This window comes from Phaseolus vulgaris, chromosome 9 (assembly GCF_000499845.2).
Source record: "Phaseolus vulgaris cultivar G19833 chromosome 9, P. vulgaris v2.0, whole genome shotgun sequence".
Classification (NCBI taxonomy): domain Eukaryota; kingdom Viridiplantae; phylum Streptophyta; class Magnoliopsida; order Fabales; family Fabaceae; genus Phaseolus; species Phaseolus vulgaris.
In genome coordinates this window covers 11829776-11853581 of record NC_023751.2, presented here as the reverse complement: position 1 = coordinate 11853581, position 23806 = coordinate 11829776, and the positions used below count along the sequence as shown (strand labels likewise).

The 23806-nt window shown below is 30.0% G+C and overlaps 2 protein-coding genes and 1 pseudogene across 2 annotated transcripts; all 3 read right to left on the bottom strand.

The window, feature by feature from the left end:
• Positions 1 to 604: 604 nt before the first annotated feature.
• LOC137820946 (uncharacterized) lies at positions 605 to 3608 on the bottom strand. Its single transcript, XM_068625297.1, has 2 exons — positions 2012 to 3608; positions 605 to 1500 (listed from the first exon to the last, which is right to left on the bottom strand). Exons 1-2 carry the CDS (start codon positions 2955 to 2957, stop codon positions 995 to 997), a joined length of 1452 nt encoding a protein of 483 aa, XP_068481398.1. The 5' UTR covers positions 2958 to 3608; the 3' UTR covers positions 605 to 994.
• A 7378-nt stretch (positions 3609 to 10986) lies between these two features.
• Positions 10987 to 19511, bottom strand: LOC137822229 (uncharacterized). The gene is made up of 2 exons (XM_068627125.1): positions 18964 to 19511; positions 10987 to 11120 (listed from the first exon to the last, which is right to left on the bottom strand). Exons 1-2 carry the CDS (start codon positions 19442 to 19444, stop codon positions 10987 to 10989), a joined length of 615 nt encoding a protein of 204 aa, XP_068483226.1. The 5' UTR covers positions 19445 to 19511.
• Positions 19512 to 23399, bottom strand: LOC137822227 (uncharacterized; annotated as a pseudogene).
• Positions 23400 to 23806: the final 407 nt, after the last annotated feature.

Sequence of the window (23806 nt, the reverse complement as noted above, 5' to 3'; positions counted from 1 at the left end):
CAATACCTTTTGCTATAATTATGAATATCCTTTACCTTTAGCTATGCTCATGCTTCCTCGGCTTCTCCTTCAATGTTTTACCAAATGAAAGTCATAGCCACTATTATCTGTGAATATAATACCTCATTTCTATCAGCAGAAGAACGAGAGAATAAAAAGAGGAAGGGAAAAGGAATCTTAAATCCTTCTTTATGCAAAACTACTAATTTAATATTCTATATTCATTTTTGCTTGTTTGTTTGAAATGACAGTGTTTTGAAAAGTTCAATTATTAAGATTCAGCTATGAGTCTTCTTCACTTGTTTTTTTAGAATACAAAATAGCAAATGTTAATCAGTGTTTTAAGGACACCGAAACTAAAAAATTAGAATTAAAAATCATATGAAATCAAATTTCTATAAAGAGTATTGGAGAGAAAATAAATTGTACCAGACATAATTTTTAATTAGAGTCTGATTGAAATTTTTTTTCTTTATATAAAATTATTGATGGTATAAAATTTGGTGAATTGAGTCATACCCATTCACTTCCATTTTAATTCTCGATGCTGATTTTAATAACCATTGACGTGACGACTCAAAATACTGATAGTTTTCAGAGACAATTGAAGGCTGGACATATATATTTTTTATTATATGAGAATACAATATTTACAGAGGGTATGTTGTCTCCCTAATGAAAAAAATGAAATGTCTGGGCACTTGAAAAGAAGTGGAAAACGAAAGACAAAGTGTATTTGACTAGTTAGTCAATGTTAAGCCTCCGCAATTGGTGATGATAGATAAAGTAGTGTCTCATGTGTATGAATCTCTTTCTGTGTGTTCTCTATATTTGTATAGCACTAACCGATGCCCAAGATCCCATTGAGATGGTGAGATACATCATGCATACATCAAACATTCTTCCAAACAACCCATGCATGTGCAGCAAAGCCATGTCCCATGAGGACAAGCAAGGAACAATGATGTTACCAATGTGCACTCTTTGCTGTAATCTATGATGCTGGATATGGACATTTTCCAGAACCATCTAAGACGATTTCAAATAGATCAGCCTCAGACTCCTCGTCGAAATCCAATGTTCCATTATTATTATGGTTATTATTATTATTGTGACTTCCTTTGGTTGTGGAGCGATTGAGCCACTGAGAATCGATCCTTCCCATTGAGAATAGCTCCTTGCTGTCATCATAGCCCAAGGTAGCAGCAGGGGAATTTACAAGTGGGGCTATGAAGCATGGATTTGGTGTTCTCTGGGCATTGGCAGGTGCATATTTGAATGCACTCTGTCCAAAATTAACTAACACCATAATGTCTATATTTGCAGCCATGATTGGAAAAAGTGGTGTGCCAAACTCCTCTGTCTGGCAGTGAATTACATGCATTAGATCAGAGTCTACTGTGAAGAAAACCTTCTTCTGCCTTGGATCAAATCCACAACCAATCACTTTATCAGTTCCCACCCACTCTGCCTTCTCCGATTCGCTTACAAGTTTCATTCCTGTAACCAATATTCATACTTAGATGTCTCCCAAGATACAAAACAATAAAATTGCCATTTGTAAGTAAGAACATCTTTGATACCCTTCACAGTTTTCTTTGTTCTAATAATTCTTTTCTAAAAATCTTAAGACAATCAATTCCTCATCCAAAAGTTATTAACTTTTATTTGTTTTTAAAATAATTTTTTTTTTTCAAAACTAAAAAACAAAAACAGATCATTTTGTTCTTGCAACTCTATCGCCTGCACCCTCCATCAGTTGTGTAAACAACCTTGTTTAATTATCACATTCTGAAAACTACAAATAGTTTTTTAAGACACCCTGAGTATATATGTATTGTTTTCTGCTCTCTGTTTTAAGACCAATAGATAAAACAAAAGAACAAAACGAAAAAAGACATAGCTGTTACAAACTACAACTTTACCTAATTTGGTCAAATGGTAGCAAATAAATGAATGTGAATCAGTAATCTAATCCTCGGGAAATGATTTATGAGTTAATAATAGTTACCATCAAGATAGAGAGAACCGTTGGAGTTGAAGCCAATGCTTCCAGGATAGCTACCGGGAACTCTCAAAGGAACAGAACCCCCTGCTGTTAACCCCAACGAGAACATCAAAGATTCACCCTTCCCACCCTCTCCTTCAACATTGTTGATTTTATTACTTCCATTCCCACTGATAACATGAACCAAAGCTTCAGAATTTCCTTTACCATTGGAGTTCCCTTGAACCAAAAGCTTGGTTTTCTCGCCTTCCCCACTCTTTCCAACAGATTCACACTCGTCACCACGTGAGTACAAAATGGTAATCTCAAAATATGCTTCTTGTGGGAACGCACAATTCCCCAGAGGAGGCCCAGGCAGAGGCAAAGCCCCTCTAATGATAGAAGCAACGTCCAGAGAAGCATGATTGTTGTTGCTTTGCTGAGATTTTTTTATACCAGGATTCAACCTCACCTTCTGCATAAACTCAGCAGATCCACGTGACACTTCCCAGCTTATCTCGGCCTCTGATTCTCTCCCAAAATCACTTCCTCCCGGTGCAGCACACGCTCCCAAAAGTGACGATCTTTTCGAAGGAGACGGCGTGTAACTCTTGTACCCCGTGAAGGCAAATCGTGACCATCCATTTTCAACAGCATCAGCGGCCATGGACGGGTGATCACCCCAGTTGAAGAAGCTTTTCTTCCCCGACACCCCACCACCGCGAAAAATATAGTAATTGTAATTACCCTTGTTGCTGTTCTTGCTCCCCTGATCCAACTGAAAAGGTTGCGGATGAAGCCTGGAAACAGAAATCCCTCCCTGCACACTCTCCACCCTGGTCAAACTAGCCGGTTCAACGAAATTCGTGCCGTTTTTTTTGTGACACCAACGCCAGAGAAAGACCAAGATAAGGGTGGAGACGCATCCCACGGCGGATGCGGCCAGCGCCACGTGTATCCACTGCTTCATCTGTTTCTTCTTGCGTTGGATTTGAATAGGGTTTGTTTGGTTTGCGGGTTTGTATGCATAGATTTGGTGTGGTGAAAATAAAAATAAAAGAAAAGGTGGAGTGATTGGTAAGGGAGAAAAGAATGAGTGAAAGAGGGGAAATTGAAATTATGAAGTGGGTGGGGTGGCGTGGCGGGCGTGGACCAAGACTGGTTCAATCAAAGAAGGCATGCAGGGAAGGGAAGGGAAGGAAAGGGAAGGGGCAGAGAGAAGAGATGTAGCATTGCTACTAGAAGGGACACACACGACAAGGTAAGGGTAAGGTAGCGTTTTTGTTTGATTAAGAATTCTTTGGCAGTTCCCAATAATTTAATACTGTGGGAACCGACAAACTCTCCTCGTTAAGCAAACAACGCGTTTGACGATTTATTGTGTCTTCTGATTTCAAAGGAGAGAGAGAAGACTAGTAGGAACTGTGGTTGAGCTGCTTCTGCTTTCCATTACCATGCACTCCAGAAACTCAAATCATTATCTCACAGGCCAGTTAAAAAAACTATTCTTTTCCATTTTAATCTTATTTATTACACAATATTTGGGTCTTCTTCTTCAAAACAATTATACTTAAAACACAATAAACGTAATACAACTCTAACAATCTTCAGCTCCCACTCTATCTCTACATTGGAGATCGAATCCCATATTTTAATTAAACAACTTAAGCGTCGATTAAACTGGAATAATCCATGTGTACTCCATTTTAAACTGGAATAAAGATTTAATAAATCGTTTAATTATTCACATAATTTATTAAAATACTTTGATATTCATTCTCTATAAATAATTTTTAAGTATTCTAATATAAATATTATTAATTTGGGGGGTAAAATTGAAATTTAATATTTCATTAAAGATTTAAAAAATGTACTGATATGACTTTTAAATGATAGAAAGCTAAACAAATAAAAGTAGAAGAAGAAAAAATAATGAAAAATGGAAACAAAAAAATAAATGAATGTGAAGAAGAACTGAGTTGTTCTAAAATAAGCAGCAGGACAATAATAAATAGAGGGATAAAAGTTACTATTACCTGAAGAGGAGAGAGATATGCTGTTAATAATAATAAAACTGAGATGATTAAAGAAGAAAGGTGTAATAATGAAGAAGTAAAAAGAGTAGAAAAATAACAATGTAAGAAAATAATTATAATTATTAACAGAGATAGCGGCTTTGAACTGTAAAAAAAACGAAATTTATGAAAGAAAATGGTGATTTCCTTGTTATATATTGTCGAAGAAAAGAGAATCTGGCCTTCGGAGGAGAGAGCAAAAAGTTTGAAATGTTAATGGTTATTTTTTCTGAGTTCAGATTCGTCTGTGAAGGACATTTTGATTGGGTTATCTTGTTCTTGTGCTACCTTCTTTGATCAAATACTTCTGTTCTTTGGGTCTACTGGTCCCATACTCTTGTACTACCAAAATAATTTCGACAATAAAAGAAAAAAAAAACAGATTTTCAAAGTAAAAGTTTGTGACCCATTAGGATGCCAGAAAAGCGATGCTAATAAAAAGTGAATAAAAAAACAGAAGAACGTACATGGAAAGACAACATAACATGAAAGGAGAATGATACATGAGATTCATATATCACAAACACTATTTTTTAACCAATATAGTGTAATTTCATTTTTTTTATTAAAATAGACAGTGTTTTAAAAAAAATCATATAACAAAAAGACTTCTTCATATAAATAATTTTGTTTAAAAAACTGTCTATTCTAAATTTTTTTTATAAAATTACAGGTATTAGAATTAATAAATGACGTAATTTATAGTTTTCGTATATTTTCATTTGGAAGAATAATATATAGTTTAATCAATCTCTTCTAGAATATGATAGTTGATTTGAAAAAATCAATAATAAATATCGAATATAAGATTTATTTCTGAAATTGAATTTCTTAATGATTCCAAGAACTGAATTGAGTTCCAACATTCCATTTGAATATAGTGGGAGTTTTTTGCGAGTGAATGCACTCTGCCACTGAAGCACCAGACATCATAATCCATTGTTATATGTTTAATACTAAGTAATTAAGGTTTGAGAGAAAACAATTTCACGTGTAGAATTTGTCTCATTCCATGAATAATGGTTCTCTCTTCCAGATGGCAAACTCATTGTAAGGGACCGTCCTTAAAATATGGCCATGCATGGACACTTCTGGACCCAAATCTGAAGCAGCCAAATAAATATACCAGTATGACTTTATTAATAAAGCAAAATTACATTTTCATAACTTGATAGTGAGAGATCATTTTTTAATAATAAAATTATATAATAAAGGATTATGAGAAAAATAAACTATCAACAATATTTTTTTCAGTTAAAAAATTGTTTCTATAAAGTGATTTTTTATGTCGATAGTTCAGTGCTCTTACATTAATGTAAGCAATGGTATTTTTCACCTTTTCACGTCATTTTGGGGAATGGACAGAGAGATATGATTTGTATTATGAAGGTGGGACAGATAGGTATGGCTACTGTGGTCGGTGCAAAATGCAGAAAAAATATCTTTAAAAAATATAATTTATATTTGCTATTAAATAAAGAAAAAATAGTTAGAAATAGGTAATTAATAAAGTGAGTTTTGTATTTTTATAATTTTTCTAAATTAAATAACTAATATTTTTTTTACTTTCTTTTTCTCTTCTCCTAACAAAAAGTAGGATTAGTGAAAATTTTGGAACGTGAAAAATAGTGTGCTGCATCAATCACTAAAAAAACATTAAATAAAAATTAATTATAGAAATCTAAAATAATTAATTATTTTATTAACTAGTATTTTAAAAAATTTAAAAATTTTATTTTAAAATTAATTTATATTATTGTTAAATAATTTTTAAATTAAGTACAAACTTTTTTTACTAAATTTAGAATCTAAATAATTAATAGTTAAAACTTTGGTTATAACAATTTAAAAATTATTTAATAATTAAAAAATTAATTTAAATTTTTTTAAAGTAGTTTTTAATTTAATTAATATAAATAAATAATTATTTTTTTATTTCATGTTATTGAATGATTTTGTTGTAATAGTAGTGAGTATTTTTATATATACTTTTATGAGACTGCAAAACAGTAACAGGGGTTATCCTGTTTACTTATGATTTTGTGTTCCAATTTTAATGAAGACCTTTCAAAACAAAATCTTTTGGAGGAAATATTCAACATGGAACGCAATGTTTTACTGTCATATTTTAATATAAAAAAATGCGTTTAGATCTTCTGATGTTGATATCAAGCTTTACCACAGTTTATTAATGTCATAGGTTGAAGTATTCTATTTTGCTCGACATTTAAAAAAAAAAGTTGTTCTGGATAATTTTTTAACAAGTATATATAAGAGAAAAAATAAATAAATCAAAGAAATGAAAATTATTTTTATCTATTATTTGAAACTAAATCTTATACCTCACGTTCTAAAAAAGTTTTCATAATATTTTTACTTCTCATGTCCATTTGTAAACTATTATACCACAGTTTTCAGAACAATTCATAAACTACAAAGTAATCAAACTTGGCCAAAATATAGCTTCATATTGGTTTTATTAAAAAAATAAAAAATAAAGGATGAATCTGATGATAATAGATATTGCTTTTTTCAGATTAATGCAGCTGTGAAAAGTGGGCATCATTATAGGAGGCTTAAATATGTTACTCCTGAGCGTTTTCTTATTTCTTTTATTTTAATTTTTGTTAAATACTTTTATGTTTTTAATTTTTTAATTTTATATGTAATTTTTGTGTGTATTGAATGAAAAGTCAAAAGATCATTTTAAGTAATATACATAATTTAAGTACATGATAATATTTCTAAAAAATTAAAATTTATAAAATATGTGTTCTTTATCTACTCCTTAATAATAGATGTTAGAGAAAATTAATGATTTAAATTTTTAAAAGATTGAAAAAATATATTTTATAGAAATTAAAAATAAAATTAATTTATTTTATAACTTAAATTAACAAATTTTTAAAGAGATTATTAAAATTTTTAAAGACTAAAATAAATATACATTTTTAGTTTATTGAGAATAAAAACCTATTGAGTATTATTTAAATTATAAATAACAATTTTATGGTGTTATTTCTATTTCGTAAGATAGTGTGATCTATCTTAAAGGCTTGGCTAATAAGAATTACTTGCATGTTTATGTGTTTAATTTTCAATGCATACATAACTTTAAGAAAAATACTTTCTCTCTTCTTAATTTAATCATGCCACATGTGATTAAAGTTTAGAGTTTAAAATTTAATATTTAAATTTAAAATTTAAAATTTTAAAAAAATATTATATTTTATTAGAATTTTGTGAGACATACATCTGTAATCAGCCGTTCTATTTATTTATTTATTTTTTAATAAAAACTTTTTATATTAAACATTATTATATAACTTAATATCTTACTTATGAAACTAAACAAAAATCATATTAATAAAATCGATATATAAATAAATTATACTTATTTATAAAAAATTATTTTATTTTATTTTAAATTTTTCTTATAATATATTTTTTATTTTATGTTTTTTTTTCCATTTCTGCATCATAATAATATATGTGTAATTTGGATAAATATTAAATAAAAAATATAATTGATAAAATTATAAACAATACTATCTCACACTTTAAAATTTGTAAATAAAAGATAAATATAATATTGTTTTTCTTTTACATATTGGAGAAGTAGAACTAGTAAAAGGGAAAGAATTGAAAAAAACTGATATAGATGGATGGATGGGTAGAGGTAGCCATTGCAATCTTTTGAGATGCCATTAAGTCAAAAGTAGTTGTCATAAACGGTTAGACGTTGCTATTTCTCAATTAAATTTAAATTATTTGATTTTCGTTAAAAGGTAAAATCATGATTATAATATCATCTTATCTTTAAACAAGTTGTTTTTATAAGATAAAAAAATTTAAGTATGAAATAGAAAAAAAATTAAACTTTTCACCTATGATACATACAAAAATCATCATAGTTTAAATAATGTATTACTTTCTTTTAAAATTAAAATTCAAAGATTTATGACATTTAATATAATCAATATATTGTTATATTTATATTTAAAGTATACAATTTTTTTATTTATTTCAAGACTAAATGTTGGAGACAATTAATTTTTTTTAAAGGATATTTATTCAGACAATAATTTTTTAAGATAATATTATTAAATTCGATCACTATATTTAATTATTTTCATTTTTAATTTAAATTTTTAAAATCTATAAATTAAGACAATATAAAACCTACAACAATATATAATAAGATTTTCCAGTTTAGTATACCTAACTTGTTTCCTTTCCTATTATTAATAATATAAATTTTAGAATGGCATGAATTTAAAAAAGGAAAAAAACAGTAAAATATAGTGAAAAAACTAATTAATGAGGAGAACTTCGCACATATATTGAAAAGAAAATAACTGTTAATATTTGAGGTACAATTAAATTGTGAGTTTTTAATAATTGATGGTTTATAATTAATATTTTTTTATTACAACATAACTTGAATATAATATAAATAAATAAATTATTTTATTATTTTATTTTCATAAATAAAATCACATAAAATAAAAATAATACAAATAAAAGATAATATATATTAAATAATGATTTTTTTTGCAAATCTACATGATCGTGTAAGCTTCAATGAAGAATGATATGTTGAATTTCAAAATTTTAACGTGATTAAGTTTTTTGGTATTAATACTCGTAGTGATAAAAATTTTCGTCATCTTCTTGTTAGATAGATGAGAGTTTCCTTCACCAGGCTGAGTTAAAATTAACACACTATGGGGCTATTAGGATATCATGGTCTTGCTACTTATGGAGGTATTTTTCGTCGGAGTATGAGAGAATTTATTGATGTTTTCTTTGTGTTTCTTTAAGTTCAGATGACTATGATGGTTGAGTTTTATGGAGTTATTAATGTTATAGATGAAACTCAAAAGACGGGACTTACTAATGTCTAGATTGAATGTGATTTTGACTTAGTTTGTACTGCATTTACTGTTAAGATTAATGTTTTGTGGATGTTTCTTAATCGTTAAAATATTTATCTTACTGTGAGAAAATCAGATTTAGATTTATGCGTGCGCACATAAATGGACTCATTTATAATTTATTTAAATGTACTATGTTACCATGTTTATATTAAGTTAAACAATCTTTAGCAGTTAAATTCGTTCTTCTAATAATTGGGATTGAATACAGCTTTTACTATCATGGAGTGGTCAGTTTTTGTTGAGAACTTTAGGGTGTTATTATACGGAAAGAGATTCAATATAAAAAAAAAACTATTAACAAAGTATATAGGGTAAATCGTTTATCCCAAAAAAAAATAGTGTAAATCAACAAAGCATATAAATTGCAAAATAAATTCTTGAAAGGAGTAGTTAGAAACATGTATTTCAGTGTGGATATGAATCATGAATGTACACTTAAAATCTCTTCTCTCATACTTAAGCGACTTTTTGAACTTTAATTTCTTGATTTTATTTTATTTTTTCTTTTGACTTGAATCTTCAATTTGATTTATTCATATGTATGTTTAAAATATAATTTTCTAGAAATAACTAATGATGATTTTTCGAGTCTATAGTGTAGAACATAATTATTTTAGTTTAATCAGTGGTCTGAAAGTTAAATATTTATTAATTTGTATTATGTTTTTATTTGACTCAAACGGAATTGTTTCTTTGAATATATCATACATGTGATCTAAAAAAAATGCTAATATAACTATGTGATTGAGCGAGTCAAAAGTCAAAGATACTAATCTTATTCTATTACCCATTTTTTTAATGTTCTCTCTTCATCTTTATTTATATTGAAAGATACAATATCTAATTATATAAATGTAAAGACTCTTTTTACAAACTTATAGATAACTGCCAAAAGAAATCAACATCATAGGAGGGTGCAGTCTCCCAAATATTTGAAGACCGGATTCTGACTAATAAAAGTGTAAAGAAAGATGAAACGCAGTCACATGCAAGGAAGACAATGAAAAGTATGAAACAAAAGACTCTTTTTGTAATAAAGCAAAAGGGAAATTGATGATAATGATCAGCAGCATATGGAAAAAGGGCTATTCCTAGCAAAATTAAAATGTTAGAGAACATCTTTTATAGGTATAAATTATAAACTATTTGGTGAAATTATGAGTTGTGCAGTAAGAAGGTTCATAATTTAAAAAAAAAATTATGTTAACCATTATTATTATTATCCTACTTAATATATCAGTTAGGCTAACCTCTCAAATAACAACAATCATTTGTCATCTTATAAAAAAATATTATTAAAAAAATACAAAAATATGAGAGAATAAATCAAAATTCATATGTTAACAAAAACAATATATAAGTAGACTATACTTATTAATAAATAATTGTAAGAAGAGATTAGATGGAAGTCTATTATACCAATTAAATAATTATCTATGAATAAATCTTAAATTAGCCAACTTATCATCACACACATTCCCTCACGAAAAATATGAGTAACCCTAAACATGAATTTTCCACAATAATTAAGATAAGTATTTAATTGATTATGAAGCATCTAAGGAACATTTGTCTTAACAGTAAACACAACACAAACCAAAACAGAGATACATTCCAGTCAGACATTAGTAAATTCCAACTTTTAAGTTTTCTCCAAAACATATATAACTTCATAAAATTCAATAAAAAAAAAAAAAAGCAGATGCACAAGTTCATAATTTGCAATGCAGATAATTTCTTTTCTCCATTGTCCTTTCTGGAGTCATTTGATAAAGGAAGAAAATGTAACACCATTTGAAGAGCTCATAATCTCCTTCGTGTCCCTTTCTTGCAGACCAAAAGTTTCTGCAATGGATATATAGTAAATTACAGCAGCTGAAGTTGGTTGCAGAAAAGATGGGTTTCCAATTCCAAACATTAATTAAGAAAAGAAAAGAAGATGGCATGTTAATGAATGTGATGTATGCGTGAGCAGAAGAGTTAATTAACGAGCATGAGTACCTGATGCACTCCCTGTCTGCATAAATATGTATAATGCGAGTGCAAGTTTTGAACACCTAACAGCACTATATACAGTACAAGCTAGTTGTCTATCAGCTAATTCATCAAACACACAATCTGCAATGAGTACAGAAACACTGTTATGGATTTTTGTGCTATCTAGTCTAAGATTACATAATTATCTTATCTACTCTTTCTTTCTCTTCTATATTTAAATATCATTTATACACGTGAATTTATAAATAAAGATATTTTATATATATACAAAGACATGTAAATCTATTGAATTAGACTTAAAATTTATTTATTAATAAAAAATTAATAAATTAGATTCTTTGAACTAATTAAAATTGAACATGTCTTCAAATTAAAAAACTCTTCCAAGTCCAAGTCCACCAACAAAATTCTTAGATTAGCGTTTATATAATATACCAAACTTGACCAACCTTCATTAGTCAATTAATAGATTTATTCTTATAGTTTTGTTTTTAGTTTTAACAAGTATGCAGTACAACAAATATTGAACATAAAATGCATTAGGATAGGAAAGAATTTTTTTTTGTTTAAGTTACTAAGTAATTTCCTCAAAATTTAAAACTAAATTTTAAAGGATTAAAAAGTGAATAATAATAATAATAATAATAATTTCTTTACAAAAGGACAATTTATTAAATCAATTAGTTTATGATGAGATTGATAAGCAAGAAATTTAAAGTTGTTTATGTCTTTTTTTATTAATAAATAAATAAAGATATTTAAGGAATATTCTAATTCTTATAAAAAAAACTCCCTTACATAATTATCTAAGATAAAGAACTCTTCCCAAAAATTTGTCTCTGTCCTATTATGCTTAAACATAAGTTGTTTTCTCATGTTTGCATTAGTGTAAAATTTTGTGATTATTATTATTAAGATGGAAAAAGAAAAATATACAAACTACATTAAAAATATTGTATACAATAAAGTATTTAATAAATAGTTTCAATGAATTAAAATAGGTGACATGTTTTATTTTAATGGTAAAGTTATTAAAAGGTTAACAATTAATACTATTAATCCTAATAATAAATATCAATATTATCTGCACTGAGTCATTTTGTAAATGGCAATAAACTACAAACACCTAAAAGTTTCATTTTGTAAATATTAATTATTTTCATTCAAATACACCTGTTCAATTCAATTAATTATATTTAATACTTTGCAGACTGCTGCATGTTTAAAAATTTATCGTTTTTTAAATTTGGGTAAATTATACTTTCCTACAACACTATTATTGATTTTTTATTTTCATAAATGTCACATGTGTTAGTTTGTTTACAAGTGATAACTGTCACAGCCAAAGCTGTAAGGGCATTTTTAATATTAAGTTTTTAGATGAGTTTCTTAAATATTTGTTGGGTTCTAGCTAGTAATACTTTTTATCGTTCCCATGATCTTATTATTTTTAAGAAACACAGGTTCAGTTATGTTTCAATGACAAAAAAAAATCAGAAAATTTAAAAAAATATACTCAATATATTTTAAATAAAATTTATTTATTTTATGTAAGATTTTTTATGCAAGAATTTTTTCAAGTGAAAGAAAATAAATGTATCACATAAAATTCTAATAATAAACTTCTTCATATATCAATTCCTTAGCGAAATCAATTTTAAAGACAAAAAATAATTAGTTGTTATAAGAATTAAATTATAGATCATTTTAAAGACTAAAAAAAATTTAGTTTCTAAATTAGTTTATATTATTGTTAAATGGTTTCCAAATTGGTAGCAATCAAGATTTTTGCTACCAAATTTAGAATATAAATAATTGGTAGTTAAGATATTGATAGTTAATTAGATACCAATTTAGAAACTATTTAACAATGATAGGAACTAATTTAGAAACTAAATATATTTTTTTTATTTTTTGAAATGGTATCTAATTTAGTTACTATAACAATTAATTATTTGTATATCTAAAATTAGTTTCTATTTCATGATTTTATTGTAGTATTAAAAAAAATCACTATCTAAAACATTATTTTGATACTTGTTTTTAGTGTTCAACTCCATCTTTTTCCCATCCTAAAATTCGTCAGTAATATTATATTTTATGATAAAATAGTATTTAATTAATCATTAAATTGGTTTTTAAATCTGTTTTAATTTTTTTATGCTAAGCTTTGAGAAAAAAAAAAGGATCAGCTAGGCACTGGCTTATTTTTCCAACTTCTTCCAACACAAATATATCTTCTTCCTTTGATAACTTAAAAACAGTTAATTGTAATAATATTTACCTTCCATTGATAACTGAAAAACAGTTAAATAAAATAATACTTACCTTTATTAAATTATATATTGAAATATAAAAAAAAAATCTAGACAGTGAGAAAATTAAGAAATTGTTTGACACATTTATAGAGTAGTGGAAAAGGTAAATAAAATTATTAAAAACATACATATTATATTTAAAATATGTTTTTTTTTTGTCGAAAAGAGTTTTATGAATCTAAACGCATTCTTTGAAAATAATGTATAATCGAAGATGAACTGACGATGGAAAAGTTATGAAAATAATGTCTGACATTTCTTTTATAAAAAAAAATACCGGCCCATCACACTGCTAACACGTGCTGGGAGAAAGGCCAATATAAAAAAAAAATAAGAATTTTGCTTCCTACATTCAATCAATTTCTTAAATTCCAGAATTGAATTGAAAACTATATTTCAGAAAAAGAAATTCAGAAATAAATTTATAGTGTGTTAGAAATGAAATTTTAAAATAAAATTAGAAAATCCAAAATCTCATATTTTTAAAAAGACAAATCCAAAATACAACTAATATATTCTGTAAAAGATATTACAGAAAATAAAATTTAGAAACATTAAAAAGAAAATTATCAAAAACAAGAATCCAAAAACATATTTCGGAAAAGTTATTTTGAGAAGCTGTTCTATAAAGTATAATTTGAAAAAGTGTTTTAAAAATAAAAAATTCAAAATTATATTCAAAAATATCAAATCTAAAATACATTTTGATCTACACTCTCTATTTTTATTTAAAAATTAAAGAGAATATTTTTATCATTTCACATCGATAATAAAGTGAGATTCACATTTATTGGATGCATAAAAAAAACCAAAAAATACACGGAAGCCCCACATTTTAAGCGGGCCCATTAGTAAGAGCGTCTACAAACAAATATAAAGTTTTTCTTCCTACATTTTTTAAAATATCGATTTTTTTTTAATTTTGGAATAAAACTTTTATAAATAAAAGGTGTTTATGGAATAGGAATTTCATAGGTAAAGGTTTTCAGAATAGAAAATTCAATAAAAAAAAATTCTAGAATATTCTTTTCAAAATATATTTTTTTGATTTCCATAGTAAATTCAAAATTTATAAAATGTGTTTCGAAAAGTATGTTCAGAAAGAAGAATCCAAAAGTCATTTTTAAAAGGGGTAAAAATGTCTTTTTAATAAATGATGGGGGTGTAGGCAGACATTTGTTGGGTTGCCGTAAGAAACACACACAAATCCTTCCAAATCTTATTTTTTAAATGGTTTTATGCATTTCAGAAACTAACTTCTTCAATATAAAAGGAAAAAAACTTGAATATACTTTTCATTCTACTATTTTACTCAATTCAAAATTTTAGTTTTTTTATTTTAAAACAAAAACATTTGATCTCTGATTTTAGAAAGTTCATCATTGTGTCTAATACTTAATTTTTTTATTTAATCAAAATCTTAATCTAACATATTCATTTATAGCTCTACAGTGCACGTGCTTAAATGTATTTCTTTCTATATTATTTTTTTAGGTTTAATGATACCAGATAGATTTAAGTAGACAAACAAAATCACTCTAAAATTAAAAGTGAATATTTGAATTAGTTTTTGTAAGCTCTACAATTGATTCATAATTGTACAATTGATCCCTAATTGTACAATTGATTCCTAATTGAACTGTTATTGCTAGGAATTGAAGTAACCGTGGATCGATTGAAGAGTTGGGTCTAAGCTGTTATTTAGTAACTAAGGAATTTTATGAAAAACTCTCTAATTAATCATCATTACAGAATTTTAAAAATCAAAACATTAAATATCTCTATTTTAAAATGAAAAGATAAAAAATACCATGAAAAATAATAATTTAATTCACTAAAAAATAAAAATAATGAGTGATCTGTATGCAATAATATAATTATGAGTGATCTTAGACTAGTTAATATTGCTTAGATTGGTCCACAAGTTACAAAGATTGCGTATAATTTATGTGCAAACTACGAAAAGCTCATTCTGAAAAGCTTTTTCTAAAACATATTTTATGTGTTATGAAAAATTTATAAAAAGTCCATTCTGAAAGATATTATATGTATTATAAATTTTTATTTTAGAAAGCTTATTCTAAAATGTATTTATGCAATCGAAGAATTTCATTTTTTAAATTTCATTTTAAAAAATTTATTTGAAAAATCCTAATTTTAAAAATCACATTCTAGAAATCTCTTTTCAGAAATTTTGCAAAGTGTCTTCCAAACAAAATTCAGAACGCATATTTCAGAAATCACTTTAAAGAAGGTTAAAATGATCACTGTGGGGGTGCAGTAAGAAAAAGTCGTTAGTTGAATGCAGTTTTCGGGCCAAGGACAGTATCTTATTAGCCCACTAGTTTTAAAAAATTGAATCCAAAACGAAAATTAGTTATATAAACAACAAAATACCAACATGTTTTAACTTTAATTATTAAAAAAAAAAACAGTGAAATTTTCAGCATTATTTTCAACTCTGAAGAATAGTTGCCTGAGCTGTTTTAACACAATTTCATTGTCTTACAAACTTATTATAAAAAACTGACAACTTTATTCTTTATCCTTTTGAAAAATCATTTAAATTTCTTTTTCCTCTTCTTTCCAACCCTATTTCCATTTCCTTTTTCCTCAGCCTTTTCATGCACTGTAATTTGGTCATAATTTCAATAATTATTAATAGTCAAAAACATTAATTTATATCACAAAAATTGTGATGGAAAAAAAAAACCATTTTGTATGGCATTCAAAATATTAAACATTAAATTTATTTATTTTTAATCAAGAAAACCAAAAAAAATTAAAAAAATTGAAAGTAGAAATCAATCTCAATTTTAAAGCAAAACTTATCCATATCTTTATTTTCTTAAAACCTGTTAGTTTTTGTAATTTTAAAAGATTAATAAAACAGCCGGCTTGCTGACTTTGACCTCTGTTTTTTCTATTGGCTCTTTGACCACTTTGACCACTGTTATATTTTGATTTTATTTTCCATGATAGTTTGGTTCGGTGAAAATATAGAAGTGTTACTCATTAAGGGGCCACATGTTATGAGGATATAGCTGGTGAGATTTAAAAAAATCATATATAAATATATTTAAAAGTAAATTGTTTGAAATAATATTAAATATTCAATTGTCTAATAAATTTGTTTTCGTGATAATAATCAATATAATTTATGTATTTTAGTTATGAGCTTTTTAGACCATACTATATAATCTTGATATTTCGTTTTTCAGTGTTATTTTTTTTTGAAATACTATATCGTTTAACCGATTTTAGTTGTTCAAGTTTAATTTAAATTGAGTTCTGTAACATTCCTATTTTTTTTTCTTTTGTTAATATATTATGCATACCATCTCTAATTAACATGTAAACATATATTAGATTATCATATTTGTATCTCAACAAGATATCCCTCTTCCTAGGGAATTAATATATACATCAAAAGTTTAAAAAAAAAAAACAAAAGAAACAAAGCATTCAAAGGTAAATCTATCCAATACTCCAGCTGCTCACTGAGGAGCTCTATTACCTGCAATCTCATCTGCTCCGTGTAAAACACGATCATCACAGATAAAGAAACAAACACAAACAATAACAGGGTAAGCTAGCTATATAAAAAATTTCTATATAAATTCATGTCAAATTAATCAATTCTCATACAATTTCTCAAATCATCGAGTGTCTATTAAATTTCATAATTCATCTTTTCACATGTCAGACTTCTACTGACTCATAACACATAGACACTTGACTCTACTTCCGGAAGACTCGTGCGTTGACTTAGACTCAGTGATCTGCACCTGTCATACTACATCACTGTGAAATCCACACAGCTATGCGCATAATGAATCTCAATATCATCTCTGTCCTAGTATGACAGGGTTAATTCATATAACAGGTCAAGTTAATTATCTTTCAAACAACTTACCCATTCATATGAACCTCCTTCGACTCTCACCACCTGAATAACTTCATCTATATGATTCCATTATCTCAGGAGAGTCAGGATATCTCCTTCTAGACGAATCCCTAGTCAATGCACATCCTAAACAATCTCAACACGGTATTTTCTTTCCTGAGAATACTATGTCTCGATCAGAATTCATATTTTGAACCTCATAATATCCACCATCAAACAATCAAATCATACCAATGTTTAGAATTTCCCAAAATACACAACAGTTCATTGACTAATCATATAAATGTCTAATTAAAGAGATTTTCAATTAACTATACATGAAATATAAGTTTACATACTTTATAAGAAAAACTATATAGAAATAAATAAATCAATCTCTTAAAAGCAAATAAAAAATATAAAAAAAAGTTTAATATATATATATATATTTTTTTTTATCTTTTATTTTATTTTTACTTTAGCTTGAGCTAGAATTTGCTAGCTTGAGCTAAAATCCTCCATAGAGCACCCAGAATTTTAGCTGGAGCTAAAATTCGCTAGCTTGGGCTAAAATCCTCCAGAGAGCAACCAGAATTTTTAGCTTGAGCTAGAAGTCGCTAGCTTGGGCTAAAATCCTCCAGAGAGCACCCAAATTTTTTTAGCTTGAGCTAGTACTTGCTAGCTTGAGCGAAATATGCAGAAAATTCTGCAGAAAATTATGCATAACTTAATATACCTATTAGATTATAAGTCAATATCTCATTCAATTCCTAAACTATAAATCAACACATTACATTGACAGTTTATGTTCAGCATGATACAATCACTCTCAGTGAATCATTGAGTTATTATGTCCATTTATACATATATATGATTTCTAATTCCAAAACCATTTAAATCAAACAACCAATTCTCAATCACAACACTTTCAATTTCAATCAAACTACAATCCACTCAGAACAATAAATCTTGCAACAAAATCTGGAATTGTTGACCCCGTCATACTCACATTCAAATTTTCTAACCTATGGTTCTATTGAAGATTTTAAACTAGCATCCCTTACCTTTACTTGAGCATATGCTCACGAAGAGCTCTAAACCTACCAAAATCTTCAAAAGTAGCTTAACCTGCACCACATAGTCCTGATAAAAAATCTACCTATATCTCTAGGACTCTGATCTACTAAAGACTAATCCTAAAACTAAAAGAGGCACATGCATACACTTAGATTGAGATTGATCTACAAGTTCAAAACTTTGACTCAGAGAAGGGTAAAAATTGAACTTACTCTATAAGAGATTCTGATCGAGCAATCTTATAGGATTCATTGCCAGGAGTCCAATGGCAGACTCCGATCGTCAAACTGATAAGCAAGGAGATCAGAATCTTAGAGAGAATGGAGAGAAAAGAAAAAAGAGGAACAAAACTGAACTTACTCTATAAGAGATTCTGATTGGGCAGTCTTGTAGTCTTCGCTGCCAGGAGTCCAACGACAGACTCCGATGGCCAAACTGATAAGCGAGGAGATCAGAATCTTAGAGAGAAGGGAGAGGAAAGGAAAAGGAAACTTTTAGAGAGATGGTGGTTCTTTTAAAATGAAACCTGAATAACTGAATTTTCTATTTATATGTCATTTCATTTTAATAATAAAATATTCAGGTATCATTTAAAATATACCACTTTTACTCTAAGGTTATTTTTTTAGACCCTTACATTCTCCCCAACAAGAAAAATTTTCGTCCCCGAAAATTGACTTACTAGAAAAGAGATATGGATAGGTTTCTCTAATGGTTTCTTCTAATTCCCAAGTTGAATCACCAGATTTATCATCCCACACCACCTTCACCATATTGATGGTCTTGCCTCTGAGCTGTTTACTCTGATGGTCTTCAATCCTAACTGGTTTTGCTTCAAAAGACAAGTTATCCTTGATTTGCACATTATCCACTTCCAACACGTGACTAGGGTCTGGGATGTACTTCCTTAGCTGTGATACGTGAAATACATTATGCAGGTTTGCTAATTGGGGAGGTAGAGCAATCTCATAAGCCACTGGACCTATCTTCCTTAAGATTTGATATGGTCCAATAAACTTAGGAGATAACTTCCTTGATCTGATAGCTCGTCCTACACCCTTGGTTGGTGTCACTCTCATGAACACATGATCTCCAACTGCAAATTCCAAAGGCTTTCTCCTCTGATCTGCATATGATTTCTGCCTACTTTGAGAAGCTTTCATTTTGTCTTGTATCTGCTTCACCTTCTCAGTAGTTTGTTGAAGTAACTCTGGCCCAACCAATACTTTCTCACCATCCTGATACCAACATAAAGGAGTTCTGCACTTCCTCCCATACAAAGCTTCATATGGTGCCATTCCAATACTGGAATGATAACTATTGTTATAAGTGAACTCCGCCAGAGGCAACATCTCATCCCAACCTCCCAGATGATCCAATACACATGTCCTCAAAAGATCTTCTAAGGATTGGATCGTTCTCTCGGACTGCCCATCTGTTTGAAGATGATATGCAGAGCTCATTCTCAATCTAGTTCCCAATGAATCTTGTAGAGTCTGCCAAAACCTTGAAGTAAACCTGGGATCTCTATCTGAAACAATACTAGAAGGCACTCCATGTAATCTCACAATCTCTTTGATGTACAACTGTGCCAACTTGGCCATAGATATCCTCAAATTAACTGGGAGAAAGTGAGCACTCTTTGTCAGTCGATCAACTATTACCCAGACTGCATCATGACCCCTTACCGATCTTGGTAAATGAGTAACAAAATCCATAGCAACGCTATCCCATTTCCACTCAGGAATATCTAACTGCTGCAACAAACCACCAGGTCTCTGATGCTCTACCTTTGCCTTCTGACATGTTAAGCAAACAACAACATATTGAGCTATTTCTTTCTTCATGCCTGACCACCAGAAGGACTCCTTCAAATCTTGGTACATCTTATTCATACCAGGATGTAGACTAAGATGACTCTTATGACCCTCATCTAGAATCATTCTCTTCAGCTCTTCATTTGCAGGTATGCAAATTCTACCATTAAATCTCAAAATCCCATCTTCTCCCATCACAAAGTCCTTAGCTTGAGTACCTAGTAATTCCACAGTACGCTTCAGACTAGGATCCTCTAACTGCCTTTCCTTTATCAATCCAAGAAAATCATTAGTTATAGTTAACTTACTACAACTAATGTGATCAACATGAACTTTCACTCCCAAATTTAGATCTCTGAATTGCTCAATCAACTTTTGTTCTTCAATCATCATGGCTGACACTTGTACTGACTTTCTACTCAAAGCATCTGCAACAACATTAGCCTTCCCTGGATGATACATCAGTTGGAAATCATAATCCTTCAAAAACTCCATCCATCTTCTTTGTCTCATATTCAACTCTTTTTGATCAAATAAGTATTTCAGGCTTTTATGATCACTAAATACTTGAAACTGAGCTCCATACAAATAATGCCTCCAAATCTTCAAAGCAAACACCACAACTGCCAACTCTAAGTCATGAGTAGGATAGTTTCTCTCATGAACTTTAAGTTGCCTTGAAGCATATGCAACTGCTCTTTTCTCTTGCATTAAGACACATCCTAATCCCTGAAGTGAAGCATCACAATAAACCTCAAAAGGTTTTCCTGTATCAGGAATCACTAACACCGGAGCACTAGTTAACCTTTTCTTCAGCTCTATGAAACATTGCTCACATTTGTCTGTCCAAGCAAAAGGTTGATCTTTGCGAGTTAACTGTGTCAAAGGAGCTACTACTCTGGAAAAATCTTCAATGAACCTCCGATAGTAGCCAGCTAGACCCACAAAACTCCTTATTTCAGTCACTGTCTTTGGGCGTTCCCATTGAAGCACTGCCTCCACTTTGGTTGGATCCACAGAGATCCCCTGAGCTGATATTACATGCCCTAAGAAGTTGACTTCCTTTAGCCAAAACTCACACTTAGAGAATTTAGCATATAATTGCTTCTCCCTCAGAATCTCCAACACTGTCTTCAGATGTTTTTCATGTTCTTCATCGGTCCTTGAATAAATAAGTATGTCGTCTATAAAGACTACAACAAACTTATCCAAGAAAGGACGGAAAAATTCTATTCATGTAGTCCATGAACAGAGCTGGAGCATTTGTTACTCCAAATGGCATCACCACATACTCATAGTGTCCATAACGAGACCTAAAAGCTGTCTTCTGAACATCTTCAGCCTTTACCAAAATCTGATGGTATCCAGATCTCAAATCAATCTTTGAGAACACTGAGGCTCCATGTAATTGATCCATCAAATCATCAATTCTGGGCAGAGGATACTTGTTCTTGATGGTCAACTTATTCAACTGCCTGTAATCTACACACAACCGAGTCCCTCCATCTTTCTTTTTAACTAGAAGCACCGGAGCCCCCCATGGAGATACACTTGGCCTGATGAATTGTTTTTCCAACAAATCTTCAATTTGTTTCTTTAGTTCTATCAACTCAGCTGGAGCCATTCTGTAAGGTCCCATTGACACTGGTCCAGCTCCAGGTACCAAATCAATAGAGAATTCCACTTCTCTCTTAGGAGGTAATCCAGGTATTTCTTCTGGAAATACATCTATGAAATCCTTCACCACATGTATACTACTCATTTCTTCTTCATTCTTAACTTCCATCTGAGTTAAGATTACAAAACATCTTAATCCTTCTTTCAATTCCGACCACACATGTTGAGCAGACATCATATCTAACTCCTTGGAATCTGAAAACACTATTTTCTGTTGACCACAATCTATGAGAATGTGATTGGCAGATAGCCAATCCATTCCTAGGATAACATCCAGATCCTGAAGAGGTAGACAAATCAAATTCATTTTGAACCTGCGTCCCTCTACTATTACTGGACATTCAGAACAAACTATAGAGGTCAATACTTTTCCTGATGTAGGTGTAGAGACCAGCAGTTCAAACGACAATTCCTTAACTGGAAGACCCAACTCAGCTACACACAGACTTGACACAAAGGAGTGTGTCGCTCCAGAATCAAACAAAGCTTTTACACATTTACCAGCTATATAACAAACACCTTGTACCAAGTTACCTGACTGAGATGCTTCAGCTCCTGTCATAGCAAAAACTCTCCTTGCTGCCTGAGGTCTATTGCCTTCACTTCTAAACTGTTGAGAACCGCCTGATAGAGTCATCTTATTCTTGTTAGGACAATCTCTAGCAAAATGTCCCATCTTTTGGCATGTAAAACATCTTTTCTCTGGAGTCCCCTTGGGGCATGTATTGGTGGTATGTGGTCCACTACAATAGAAACATCTAGGTTTCCATGGTTGTTGTTGTTGAAACTGAGGCGGAAATGCTCTTGCCTTATGTTGTGGAGGTCTAGCATAAGGCTTGTGTTGTTGATGTTGTACCTTGGCCTTCCCACTGAAAGACCCTCCTGGGTGTGATCTAATCACCATAGAATCACCCCTTTCCAGGGTCTCCACCATCTTCACTTTCTCCACTGAGGCATGAAACTCCCTAATGCACATAGGTGCTATGGTCTTCTTCAGTTCATGCTTTAAACCTTCTTCAAACTTCCTACACCTCCAAGCCTCAGAGGTAGCTTGGGTGTAGAATCTGGCTAGGTACTCAAACCTAGCAGCATATGCATTTACTGACATCTCTCCTTGCTCCAACCTGAGAAATTCAGCTTCCTTTGCAAATCTGGCACTATCTGGAAAATATTTCTCCAGAAATCTCACTTTGAAACTCTCCCAGCCCAAAACTTCAGCTCTGGCTTCCATCATTTGTTGAGCTCCCATCCACCAGAACTCTGCTTCTCCAGACAATAAATATGTAGCAAAAACCAATTTCTTATCCTCGGGGCAGGAGGTTGCCCTAAAGATCTTCTCTAACTCTCTGATCCATTGGTCTGCTTGGTCAGGAGTGGCATTCCCACTAAACTTGGGCGGGTTGTGCCTCATGAACTCTGTCAGCCCCATCTGCTCCTGCGATTGACTGACATGGGAAGCTGCTGCAGCAAATCTAGCATTCTCCCAATGATGCATTGTTGCCTGGTGATTCTGAGCCATTGTCATATTCTGTTGTTGGATAGCATTTGCCATCATCTCAAAAGCCCTGACAATCTGGTTCATCTCAGAAGAAGGTTGTGGAGGGGTAGGAGGTCTAGGAGCCATTTCTATAAAACACAAAGTAAAGATTTAGGATAAATCTTTAGAATTTTAAATTATTTAGTTTTACTAACAAACCAAATAAACCACACACAAACAAGTCCATAACCCTTAGGTCTCCTAAGGTTCGAACAGCTCTGATACCAAAATGTAACATCCCTATTTTTTTTTTCTTTTGTTAATATATTATGCATACAATCTCTAATTAACATGTAAACATATATTAGGTTATCATATTTGTATCTCAAAAAGATGTCCCTCTTCATAGGGAATTAATATATACATTAAAAGTTTTTTTAAAAAAAACAAAAGAAACAAAGCATTCAAAGGTAAATCTATCCAATACTCCAGCTGTTCACTGAGGAGCTCTATTACCTGCAATCTCATCTGCTCCCGTGTAAAACACGATCATC